This window comes from Pollachius pollachius (genome assembly GCF_949987615.1).
Source record: "Pollachius pollachius genome assembly, chromosome: 3".
Classification (NCBI taxonomy): Eukaryota; Metazoa; Chordata; class Actinopteri; order Gadiformes; family Gadidae; genus Pollachius; species Pollachius pollachius.
In genome coordinates, this window is record NC_136936.1 from 44,394,822 (window position 1) to 44,408,667 (window position 13,846).

Sequence of the window (13,846 nt, forward strand, 5' to 3'; positions counted from 1 at the left end):
CTACCAAGGATTGGAGGGAGTGCAATGGGTGCCATAATGGACATATAGTAGTATTACACGCACAAAATTTAAATTCAATGTCAACCAAATTGAAAATGTGTTTTGTCCGTGGTGATTGGATGCTGGCTGGTAAGCAAGATGCTATGCGTCAGGGGTTTTTAGGCGTCCAGTCACAATCATATCAACACATTAAAACAGAGATGTCTGGTGAAATTGGGCACGGCGGACAAGGAACATGTAGGGCACCTCTGATTGGCACCTACCGATATGAAGCAGAGGTAATGCTGGCTAACAGGAGGATCCAGCTGTACTGAGAGCTGATCAAAAGAAAGGGAAGAGTCCTACAACACACCAACGATTTTGACACGGGAACTTATGGAGACATCAAAGCTCTCCAAACACAGTGTGACGTCCTCAAAATGTGTTTCTTTGTTGCTTCGGGGCAAAATGGATCTCAGTTACGTTTTCCCTGTGTTAAACTGAAAATCGTTTTGCGATATCCATCTTTTAATTTCAATCAGGCGAGATTCAACCTACTTGATCTGGGAGGATTCGTTTGATCTAAAAGGAATGTTGATTTGAGCTTTGTCGGAATAACAGTGAAAGCTAATTCCATAGCTGCTCCCAAAGCTTAGGTTGCAGTGTTTCAATTATGAATCTTCACAAAAAAAAAAGAATTATGTTCCATTTATGTGAAAAGATCTAAAACAAAGAAGAGCCAAGCTTTTCATGAAACATAATTTTCAAGACGATCAAGGACGATGCTATGGTCAATTGTGTCAAAGGGGAAAAGCTGCAGCAGCAGGGAGCTTGCATTGCTGTCCTTGGTAATGCGAAGGACATTTACCACTCTGGTCATAGCAGTTTCAGTGGAATAGGATGTCCTAAACCCTGACTAAAATGGTGATTGATTGTCTGGTAAGCTACAGTTCTTTCCAGTACTTAAGAAGTGAATGCCTGTGTTAGTTTAGCCCGTGCATCCAAGGAGTTTTTGCTGAAATGCAGGAAGGTTGCTTCAGGGGGGACAGTCTCTTGTATGTTCAAGATGAAGAGCAGAGGAAGCATTCATTTTATCAGTCCTCAGTGTCTGTTGTCTCAAAGTGTCTGTTATCTCACATTGACTTTTCTTTCATTACTTTATCTCTATATCTCCTAATTTGTTTCTCTTCCCTGACCTTCTTTCTCACTCATCTTCCCCCCTCATCTCGGTTCTCTCTCTCTCACTCTTTCGCTCTCTCTCTCACTCGCTCTCTCTCTCTCAGCCTCCAAAAGTGAAATGTCTGACCAGAATATGGCACCCAAACATTGCTGAGACTGGCGAGATCTGCCTGAGGTAACTACGCTCCGCTCAGTCCAAACATTTAGTCTTCTTTCGTCCAAATCACTGACTCTGTCGTTATTTTACTCTGGCAATTTATTTGTTTTGTCTCGGCTGTTGATGATAACTATTGTTAATTTGAGATGGAGATGAGAAACACAACTTTCAGATAGCTAACTTATTCTCATTCTAAAGCTCTATTATGAATATTGTGTGGTTTCAGGATGATACAAGTAACCACACTGAACTCCGAATTTGCATACCAAAGTTGTACATTAACGAGAAAATTAATCACAAATGTCCCGAAATAGGCCTTATCCAAAATGCCTCCAGAGAACTGAGATTTCCTTGGAAGGCTTTGAACATGTTCTTCCAGAATACTGTGTTTTCTTAGTGTTCCCGAAGAGGATAAAATGCGTTGATTCCCTTAGGCCATAAGTAAAACAAACTTCTTTGGCTAAAGTGTCGATTTGGTAATCATTGAATATGATAATCAGTTAGAGGAAATGGCTCTGTATTTAATGTATTTTTTAACCTACAATGGCCCTAACACACCGTCATACATTAAAGTGCAAGCAAGGGGTTTGTCTGAATGTGGATGTGAGTATTAAACCTGTTATTCTGTACGTGTAGCTTGTTGCGGGAACACTCCATCGATGGCACAGGCTGGGCCCCCACCCGATCACTCAAGGTAAACAACATTATTATTATAAAACTATATATTTTGTGCCGTACATTTTTTGCATTGAATCAAATAACACATTTTAGTGCCCACAAAGGAGCTGGGTGTAGTCAGAGAACTACAGTGAGCAGGTTCTCGACAAGTTATTTGACACAGGTGGTAAGCGCATAAAGCAAAAACATCTTATCTGTTGTTAACTTTGGCCTGAGATAAAGTAGAAAGAAATGTTTGGCTAGATGTGCTTCAACTCTGATGTGCTGCCCCAAATGATAATGTTGACCATTATCACATCACATAGTTTCCGTGGATGAAAGGGAAAAAGCTGCTCTTCAGGGAGTAAGGGTTAAGCCAGATCAGGATACTAACCAAAGTGCATTATGCTTTCCTGATGGTTAGATCCTGCAAATGGTTTCTATTCAGAGAACACTTGCTCGGGTATGAATAGAAGTATGTTAACAATGACATCAGGGAGATGGCTCTTAAAATAAAAGTACCTTGAGTCTCTTAACAAATATCTTAAAAGGTTTTTAAATTAAGAATCCCATATGTACATGTGTTTAATTACCTTTTTAGGACACATTTGCAAGTGTTTTTAGGTTCATATGAGATAAAGAATGTCCTTAAAGCTGGCAGAACAGTTTGATATTTCATGTCTGATCTGATCCCTTTCTTTCTTTCAAAATCTCTCTTTCTTTCTTCTTTCCACGGCATTAGTCCACATATCCTGGTTTCTATTTGGTTAGTCTCTTCCAGGGAAAGACCCTTCTATATGGATGAGTATGCAATTAAATGGAGACAGGGCATCTATATTGGTTTGAAAACAATTTCACCAAATTAGAGCCAATGTGTCATCTTAATAACTCAATCACAAATTATTTTTGTTGGGATCCGCCCCTCTTCCTGTGTTCATTGACAAGGACCAAACCCACCCTTCAGCAAGGAATTGTGCGGGTGGCGTCTATTGACACATGCTAGTTGAGACAAATGATTTGCCTCTCATCCACGCAACGCCCATCACCCCCCACCCTCTTCCAAACCATTTACCCCAAGGTTTCCAGATGCATCTTGACCTTTGACCTTTCCTTCTGATCGGTTGTCCTGCTGGAAAATTGTCGCCACTAGAGAAAGATATGGAGGAAGAGGCAGATGAAGAGGGAGGGGGAAGAGCTAGTGAAGGAGGTAGGGATTGAGTGGTATGGAGAGAGAGAGAGAGGTAGAGATGAAGAGAGAAAGACAGGGAAGGACAGAGAGAGGGAGAGTGGATTGAGAGTCGTAAAGAGTGAAGAGAGGAAGTGTATGAGAGGCATTGTGGAGAGGGAGTGGCAGAAGGAGGCAGGAAAGAAGAGATAAAGAGGTTTGATGTCAAACAAGGGAACCTCTGGGATTGTGATCTGATAAAACAAGAGACCAGACCATGGATTTTGGATTTTTGTTATCTGGTAAGACAGAAGGCATCTCGATTGTACACACAACAGAGGTTACAGAATTGAGGGGAATTTCAAGTATCCTTGGGATATTTGGTACTTTCTTCGATCATACACATGAGGTTAAGTAATGGTGTTTTGTGTTACTGAGATCGATGTAGTTCTTTATTTGCTTCTGCTGCCGTTCAGTATGGTGCTTACAGCAGCAGATGGTAACACCCAGCCGAGACAATTTTTTTTTCCGGGGAGGTAAATCACAATCGGTTTCCTTCTAATAATGACCATTGAGAAGTCAGGTTTTCTAGACGGAATGATGATTCATCTCTCCCTCCCTCTCTCACTGTCTGTCTGTGTCTCTGTCTGTCTGTGTATATACTTGTGTATATATATGCATGTATATACAACGGCTACCCCTATGCCTTTCCGTCCCTTTTTCCATCATCGCTGTCCTGAAGTCATAATTTATTTATACAGATAGCAATTTATTTCTCTGTATTCCAGCAAACGCCATTGCAGTCGGACAGGTGTTGGCAGTGTTCAGCACTTGATTAAAAACAACTACTTTGTTATATTTATATATCAAATACTTGATTTCCATGTTCTCACTTTTCATTCACTTTTCCCCAGCAGCTCAGTAACCCAGGAGCTTGTTTACAATAGTTCTTGTAGTCGTATAGGTTTGGACGAGAACAAACCGTGGCATTGAAACCAGAAAATTTAAACTATTCTCTTATTTATGTTTGAGATTTGTGGTTGAGTTGGTTCAGGGACTGAACTAAATCAAATCTCCTTAGAGTTGAGCAGAAAAAAAGTTCTGTGTGACTTGAATTGAGAAGATTGTAGAAACGTTTTTTCAGGTTTTCTCCAAATGTACCAAAAATATTCTGAGTGATTCAACAATGGGAGGAGGCCAAAAGTAGCACCAGTTATAGCTGGAGGTCTAGTGTAGGTGAAGGGGTAAGGTCTAATGTAGTGCCAGTTCTAGCTGGAGGTTTACTGTAGGTGAAGGGGTGAGGTCTAATGTAGTGCCAGTTCTAGCTGGAGGTTTACTGTAGGTGAAGGGGTGAGGTCTAATGTAGTTCCAGTTCTAGCTGGAGGTTTAATGTAGGTGAAGGGGTGAGGTCTAATGTAGTGCCAGTTCTAGCTGGAGGTTTACTGTAGGTGAAGGGGTGAGGTCTAATGTAGTGCCAGTTCTAGCTGGAGGTTTACTGTAGGTGAAGGGGTGAGGTCTAATGTAGTGCCAGTTCTAGCTGGAGGTTTACTGTAGGTGAAGGGGTGAGGTCTAATGTAGTGCCAGTTCTAGCTGGAGGTTTACTGTAGGTGAAGGGGTGAGGTCTAATGTAGTGCCAGTTCTAGCTGGAGGTTTACTGTAGGTGAAGGGGTGAGGTCTAATGTAGTGCCAGTTCTAGCTGGAGGTTTACTGTAGGTGAAGGGGTGAGGTCTAATGTAGTGCCAGTTCTAGCTGGAGGTTTACTGTAGGTGAAGGGGTGAGGTCTAATGTAGTGCCAGTTCTAGCTGGAGGTTTACTGTAGGTGAAGGGGTGAGGTCTAATGTAGTGCCAGTTCTAGCTGGAGGTTTACTGTAGGTGAAGGGGTGAGGTCTAATGTAGTGCCAGTTCTAGCTGGAGGTTTACTGTAGGTGAAGGAGTGAGGTCTAATGTAGTGCCAGTTCTAGCTGGAGGTTTACTGTAGGTTAAGGGGTTAGGTCTACTGTAGAACTGGTTCTTGCTGGTGTTCCACTGTAGAGCTGGTTCTAGCTGGTGTTCTACTGTAGAGCTGGTTCTAGCTGGTGGTCTACAGTAGAGCTGGTTCTAGCTGGTGGTCTACAGTAGAGCTGGTTCTAGCTGGTGGTTTACAGTAGGGCTGGTTCTAGCTGGTGGTCTACAGTAGAGCTGGTTCTAGCTGGTGGTCTACAGTAGGGCTGGTTCTAGCTGGTGGTCTACAGTAGAGCTGGTTCTAGCTGGTGGTCTACAGTAGAGCTGGTTCTAGCTGGTGGTCTTCAGAAGAGCTGGTTCTGGCTGGTGGTCTACAGTAGAACTGGTTCTAGCCGTTGATGTACTGTAGTTGAACCTGTTTATGTATGACGTGAAGCTTAGGGGAAACGGCAGAGTAGAGTTGCATTCAGAACACTCAGTTTCACACATTCCTCTGTTTGCGTCAACGGGTAAACACCGGATGACTCCATTTGGCTGCGTTTTGTACACACTCTCCTAAACTGGAACACAAATAGGTTAACACACACACATACACACACCTAAACAGAAACATGCCCACACATATACTGCACCAGACATACTTTGACACACACGCATACACAAACAGACACACCCACACACTCACACACCATGTAAACAGAAACAAAAAAGTGACTCAACTGCAATAATGAAGAGTACTCCATGAAGTCGTTCAAACCAATCAAGAGAGCAGGGGAGAGGAGCAGAGTGGATAGAAAGTAGGTCTGAATACATTGTACAATATAATATATTATTTATATATTATCTATACTTTATAATTGCACATATACATGTTATGGTATAATCTGAGGCAACAAACTATTTATTTATACTTGTTTTTATTTTAATATTACTCAAGTATGTCCCTGAATCTAGTTTGAATAATGTAGTCATTTTTATTTCATATATTTCATGCTTAATGTGTTTTTGACATTGTCACTGTAATAGTCAAATTCAATTTCTCCTTGAATCAGTGTCAGACAATATTTAGTAATCTTCCACTTGGCCGGAACCCACTTTAGCTGCCAGTTTTCTTGCAAGCAAACACACCACACAACGTTCATCAAGCTCCTCATGCGAAACACACTGGACTAATTTAAAACCCTTATCAAACGTTTCCAAACGTTTTTCAATTTGAATGCTAATGTGGTCGTTCAGACGAAGACTTTACATTAAAGCCCAGCGATCCACCTTGTCCATTTTTTTTGTTGTGCTGTTCGTGATCCTTCATCTCTGCTCCTCTTCCTCCCTTATCTTCCCTGACACCATTTTGACGTACAAGACTTCAATAGATTAATTAAGTGTAAAGAGGAGGGAAGCTACTAATAAATACAGTAACTATGTCTATACACAATGAGAGTAGGTAAACAGGTAAACATTACCTACATTATTACCTCTCTTATTACGGCCTCCGGGGCGTTAAGATGCTAAAATGCTTTATTGTGTTCAGTCGGGCAGAGCTAATGTGATCTCATCATAATTATTCCTGTGTTGTTCTGGGCTCCATTGGGCCACCATAGAGGAGGAGCAGAAGCCAATCTGGGATGGCATTTAGAGCCTCCTGCTGATTCAGATGTTCAATTACTTTGAACGGCCGTAGAGACAGAGAGAGAGAGGGGCTGAAGGGTACACATTACTCCGATCCACCAACTGGCTCAATTATTACTTGAGTAAACTGTAGGTTTCTTGTTTGGCTGGTATTTTCCCTTATTTTTCCCTAACTGTTTAATAAACAGTTAATAAACCCTGTTTTAACAAACAGTTCGGGCTCCAAAAATAATATTCAGTGTTTATTCTTGCTGTCGTGGTTCAACTTGTTGTGTTGGTAATGTTTACATGCCTTAAAATGTCGTCACTCTGTGTTTTTCAGGACGTTGTCTGGGGTCTGAACTCCTTATTTACAGTAAGTCTGTCTTATTACTCTCTCTATCAGCGGTAATTATTAGTTCAATAGTACTATTGGACTATATTTTTGAATAGGTTGTCCAATTTAATTTGAAATTGTTTGTGTGACATTTCAATTTTAATGTTACACACACACATTCTTTTTAATGAAGAAAGTAGTCAATAATTGATACATGGGTAAAATAAATATGTGCGTTTGTCAATTAAGTCATATTTACTACTCATTGAGATTGGATATGTATAATCATATACTCACTGTAATTGCTTCTAGATAAAACGCATCAATGTTCATGAACACAGTGTAAAAATAGGACAGTGCCGGCCTAGGCCAAAACTGGCTATTGTGTGTCTAGGGTGTGCAGCCATAATCAGGCTCAAATTAATTCCTGAGGGGAAGTGACCCTCCTTCTAATGATGAAGAGCCCACGCCAGGGTTCAGATAATATAAAGTAATTTACTGAGAATGAGATTCATCCTCACGCCTTCTGGAGCTTTACTGGGAAGGCCAATGTTTCTTAATGGTTACAGATAATCATCATTGGGTACAGGGATGGTCACGATTACAAGTCGTTGAAATCGATTTAATTACTTGGGATTCAAATAAATTGGGATTTTGAAAGTGGTGATTAAATACATTGGGATTTAAATAAATTGGGATATAAATAAACTGGAATTAAGTGACTTTTGATTAAATCATTTGGGATTAAATATATTGCGATGAAATCATTTTGGATTAAGTGAGTTGTGCTGAAATCAATTGGGATTAAGTGGGTGGTGATTAAATTGACTGGAATTATATCGAAATTAGTTGATAGTAAATAATTTGTAACCGAGTCATCAATTGGGATGCTTGGAAGAAGAACTGATCCGGGGTTAATGCAGGCTTTAAAGGAGACATATTATGGTGTTTTCCCAACAAGTAAACATAGTATATGAGTTCCAGAAAACATGTTTTTGAAGCTGTTTGATGGAAATAGCTTTTAGGAAAAAAAACTTGCCTACCGCTATTCCCCTCTGTTTCAGTCCCATCAGAATGCGCTCTTACCGGTGTCGGTAGCTTTAATGCAAATGAGCTGTTGCCCATTGACCAATGAGCCGTCAGAGTGAACCACAGCATGGAGGAGAAGGGATTGTTGCCGTGTGCGGACTCCTGGAGCTCTATATAATATAATATAATAATAATACAATATAATATATAGGTATTTATATAATATTATATCTAATATCACGGCCAAAAACGATGTGCGCCAAGGATGATATTATGAATCATAAAGAATGCGTCTGACGTCTCTGGTACTTCCACAACAAGTAAAGACTCGTAGTGGGGGTTATCTCGGCCATGGTTGAGAAGAATTGGGGGAAAGGAACTTTGGCCTTAGTTCTCTGAAGTCCATATTGAACCGGATATGTGGAGGAGAAAGGGATTGTACTCTGGGAGCTGAGCTGCCGGACTGCCACCGAGCGGACTGCCACTGAGCTCCGTCCGGCAGTTCCAGCGGGTGTAATCCGGGAGCAGAACTGCCCACTTCCCCACCCCCCTCCAATCAGAGCTATGCTCTGATTGGAGGGGGGTGGGGAAGTGGGAGGTAATATTCAAATGTGCCCCCTTCCTACGTAGGAGTCCGCGCCAAAACTGACTCGCTTGTTTGGTAACTGTGGGCGGGGTACTCTCAGAAATGCATATCTCACTCAAAAAGTCATGTACAGATTTTTTTTCAAAGTTTGCATGCATGTGGGAGCACCAGAGACCCAAAACAAATCCCAGGAAAAGTGTTGTTTTCATAATATGTCGCCTTTAAAGAAGACGAAACGGCCACATAAAATTTATGGCAGTCACAAGTTATGAGTCAAATGAATGCAAATCAAAGTTTTGAAATTACATCTATCCTTTTTTTATATTCAGACCTCATCATTCAGTTTCAAGTATTCCTGTAGTTCAGATAGTGAGTATTTTCACAGCTTGAAGTCATTGTAAAATCCCTTTAATATTCGAAAAGTAAAAACAGAAAGCTGAGTGTTGTTGGAATTTTGCTATGTCAAACGTTTCTGTCTATACTGAGTCAGAATAAAGAGTCATCCGAATTTATAACAACAAGCATACAACAAACAAGCAATAAACAAACATGAAATAATCCGAGGCCATAGATGGGAGTTTTCCCGGCGTCCCTCCAAGAGCACCACAAGGAGTAGTCTGATGTGTGGGCCGATTCAGAAGAGGATACTTTCGTTCATTTTTTCTTTGGTTCAGTGAGCGGTCACACTGGACTTTGTTGGCGAAACAAACGTTGTATTGTAAACAAATGCCTGGCGGCCAAGCGGGTCGCTCCTCTACTGGACAGAAACTCACAACACTTTCTTTTTGCGGACAATAACAATGGATCAACAGCAACTTCGTGCAGTTTCAGGATTTTTTTTCAAGTTTGCAAACCCAGACAGAGTTCACTTGGAAGCGGGCCTAGACCCCTGTTTTCAAGCAGGCCAGTGTTTGTTTGTTTTGCCCGCACCACACCAGAGTTCCATTGAGCGTTCACACCAAACAAACCGACCTGTCGGGGGAAACGCCCCATAAAGACGGAACAAACCGCTAAGGTGTGAATGCACCCCTAAAACCACATCAACCTCCCCATTTTTGTTTTGATTCCAATTAATTGAAATAAAGGTCCAATTGTTAGTGAAATGCCTCTCCTTTCCGATCGTCAATGTTGTCTGTAAGGGGTCACCTATCAAGCCTTATCGTCCTTCCCAGTGAGACACGTATTGCGTTCTCGGGCTAAACGTTTAATAAGGAGACGAGCTTGTGGCTCATCCATTGCTTCAGCTCTTTAATAGCAATTCAAGTCTGGCCTCGCCCAGCCTGTACGCGGCGTCTCTACGGCAACTGCATAATTGCAATGTATTGCTTACATCGATAGCTAAATCCAGGGTGACACGACCAAACCGCCAGTGGCCATCGTCTCTCTCTCTCGCTCTCTCTCTCTCGCTCGCTAGCTAGCTTTGTATTGAAAACAAAGGATGCAGGCCTGTCGGTGATGAAGAGTGTTGTTGTGTGCACTAAAGTGTTTAATAGAGTGCTTTTTATTGCTTGTTGTGGTGTTTGTTCCCTTACTAAACAATGGTTGTTTCAGGAAGTGATCCTATCCAGCTAATTACAATAACCCTACGTCCTCCAAACCTGAACAATGAAGGTTTCCCTTGAGATGTTTATGAATAATTTAACAATCGACACATTGAGCTGTACTGAAGATAGGGTATCCTTGATTACGGAACAAGTGTTGACCTCTCTTGACCCTGTGATGCAGGACCTGCTGAACTTTGACGACCCACTGAACATCGACGCTGCAGAACATCACCTGAGGGACAAGGTACGGTCTGACTGCCACACAAAACTGCTTCATATCCAGTGTTTGTAATAATGCCGTTTAAAATAACACCGCTAGGTAACGCCGTTATTTTTTCAGTAACGGGGTAATCTAACTAATTACTGTTTCCGTCGTTACAACACCGTTACCGTTACTGTACGTTAAATGCACGTTAAATGCACGTTAAATGCAGGTTAAATGTGGTGCGTTACTATGAATTGATTGAATAAACTGCGTAATCCGAACGCACCCCTGGCTCCAAACACAAACTGCTAGTGAGGAGACTGGGTGGGTTTACAACAAGATAAGCAATTATGATTGGCTAAGGCAGAGTCATGTTTCATGATAGCCAATCGGAGCCAGCGCACACGCGCGCCACACACACACACACACACACACACGCAAACGCACACACCAAACAGATTCGATGAAGCAGCAGAAATGGCGAGTCTGGAGCAATCCGATGAAAAGTTGGCATTTTCTGTAGTATTCGGTAGATGTTCCACATCCTTTGCAACTAAGCAAATTACAATTCAGTTGGAAGTATATCAGGGCCTTGACTGGGCTGTTCAACCATCACTAAACTGTGCTTGACAGTCTGTATAGCAGTGACTGTAGTGATGTGATGGTACCCCTGTTACCATCACTATGACATTGATGAGAGACACAAGGACAACCCCATTAATAGTTGGCTGAAAGTGTCTATAGACTAACTGAATGATCTTTTTGGTCTCAGGTTGCTGAAATGTTAGATATGGCGACTAGAAAGAATAACATGTAGAAGTATTTTGTTGAATGCTCAGTGTATCATTTGCACATTCATCTAAAATAAAACCTGCGGAGGCAGACAACAAGTAGACCTGCATCACCTCGTTTGCGAGCATGATGCATTTGTATTGTTTTGCACGTACTCAAGTCTTAAATAATCTACTGCAACTACTCAACTGTGAAAGTGAACTCCAGTGCCCATCCCCAGTTCTGAGCAAAGGGAAAGTACTGATTCACCAGACTATTCAGTGTGTTTCCCTCTTCAGGCCTTTAAGAAGCTATTTCTCTCTGATCTGTCCTCAAAACACATTCGGCTTGAGCAGGAGCGTTGAGCCTCAGTATTCTGCTCGACATCTGGATGCTTTAAAAGACGAGGCTACCCCCTTATCAGCAAACGTTAGAGACTCTCTCCAAGTCCTCTCAGCATGTGGTGCTCTCATCCCCAAACCGCCCGTCTCTGCAGGAGCAAATACCGGCCAGCCTAGCAGTTTCAGCTCATTAAGGTTCTCTATGATTTTATTGGGGTATGTCCAAGTGTGTGTGAGGATAACCAGGGTTTAGTTTGTACTCACTCAATCCCTCACTATCGGTCTCTCACATGCATGCAGACAAGTACGCAAGCACACTAACATACACACACACACACACACTCACACAGAGACCCGATTCTGTGTTGCTAACCATGGTTCATTAGACATTGTTAGAGGAGCTGCTGCATCAATCTGGCTGTACAAGTAGAGAGCTCCGTTTAGATCCAGTTAATTAATTTACCTTTCACTAACTACTGTTAGTCACGCTGGGGGTTGGGGTAGCCATTAGTTCCTTCGGAATGCTTAAACAAGCTTATTTTGAATCGTTACTTAACACACTGCAAACCTCAGACCTTATTTGTTTGATTTCTTTTTTTTCATGGTCGATTGAGCACCTGGAGGAACTATAGGAAAGTATTGATTTAGATGGTGATGAATGTTCCACATTCTACCGGGGAATATATCTTTTCATACTTTAGTTTTGTTCTTTTTTATTAAATGTGTTGTCTGTAAATGTAACCACACATATTACCTGAACAGCCATTGATACTGTCGCTTTTCTCTGTCTCTATCTCCTTGTCCTTCGCTTTATCTCTCTCTCTCTCTCTCTCTCTCTCTCTCTCTCTCTCTCTCTCTCTCTCTCTCTCTCTCTCTCTCTCTCTCTCTGTCGTCAGATGAACAGAACACATGGTCTTATCTAACTTTGACCTACTCCCACAGAGCTACCCTGCAACTTCTGCAACTGCTGGCTGTGTATGTGTTTGCCTTTGTGAATTGGTTATGCGTGTCTGAAAATTGTGTGTCTCACATACACACTCTAGTGAACGCAGCCTTTTACTCAGTGTGCGCTTGTGTATGAGTGTGTGTGTGTGTCTGTGCATGTGTGTGTGTGTGGGGGGGGGGGGGCTTCTCAAGTGGCTCTCCTTTGTGCTTTTTGCCTGAATGAAGTGGTTGATTGGAGCCATGGGCGTCAGAGCGCCTGTGTTTGTATGTGTGTGTGTGTGAGTGGCGCTAGTTCACGTTTGTGTGTGTTCTTAGTTAATTGGTGTTGGAGGGCTCTGTCAGTTCTGCTGGTGGTGCAGAGTGGACCTCCACTGTGTGTGTCAGCAGCGTACAACATAACAAGGAGAGAGAGCCACGGCTTATAGCTCAACACACAGAGCAAGCTTGGTCCGTTCACAGAACGGGGAAGACGGTTGGTAGGAACAGGGAAAGGCTCACTTGGCAGTTATAATTGTATGTATATGGCCCTGTTTACACAAGAGAAACATCTGGATTCTACAACGGTTGACACAGAAAGGCACCACGCGCTCACAAACATCTCCGCCTGTTTACACGTAGGGCTGTTAGGGCAGCCACTTACTTCACTCAGTAGGTGGACGCACACTCTGCCGCACGTACCCTGCCCCCGGGTGCTGGGTCCTTGGCGCACTGTTCCCTGGGCCTTGCGTGCACACAAAGGTAATGTGCCAATAGTAATAATGCTACAAATCCCCCGACGTTCTGCGAGATGGCAATAAGGAACATGAAAAAGCAGTGGAACACATTGCCAGGGAACTATGTGAGCTGTGTTCGCAATTACAGCCATCTGTACGAGGTGTGACGTCGCCACTGCACCACGAAAAGCCTGCAAGCCAGGATGGTTGCTGAGATATTAGAACCGTTTTTTTTAACCCGAGCGAGGAAGAACTTTAAGAAAAAAGAGGGGTGAGCCATGATCATGATATGTCGGAGCACGATCGAAAATGTACGAGGAAAGGAGTGTGATGCAGCCGATGATGAGCTGTTGTTGTTCCCCAAGCCTGGAACGCCTGGCTGGTTTAAAGGATCTTATTCATCTCCGGACCAGCGAGACTCCTTTCCCAGGAAGGTTCATTGTAATAAAGGGTTAAAATAGTACAAAATAAAGGGAGTCACTGCAGAGAGGCCACTCTACACGACAAGCATACAAAGGTTGAAGCACTGTAGTCTGCCCCGAACAGTGGTAGGCGGTAAAGCTGAAGGTAGAGCTGGTCCTTTCTTCCAATGTAGCTTGTGGTATTAGTGGTATTAATTCCTTGTAAAACAGTGAAATGGTTGTACTAATAGCTAAGGGGTCTCAGTGTGTTCAGTGTCTTCCATGTCTGAA

At 42.4% G+C, this 13,846-nt stretch overlaps 1 protein-coding gene across 1 annotated transcript in view; it reads left to right on the forward strand.

The window, feature by feature from the left end:
- The window catches only part of ube2f (ubiquitin-conjugating enzyme E2F (putative)), a 47,841-nt gene that overhangs the window by 17,935 nt on the left and 16,060 nt on the right, over positions 1–13,846 (forward strand). Inside the window, exons 6-9 of the mRNA XM_079732805.1 lie at positions 1,263–1,333; positions 1,952–2,009; positions 7,027–7,059; positions 10,361–10,423. Coding sequence (XP_079588931.1) covers positions 1,263–1,333; positions 1,952–2,009; positions 7,027–7,059; positions 10,361–10,423 — 225 coding nt within the window. The remainder of the gene's footprint in view (positions 1–1,262; positions 1,334–1,951; positions 2,010–7,026; positions 7,060–10,360; positions 10,424–13,846) is intronic.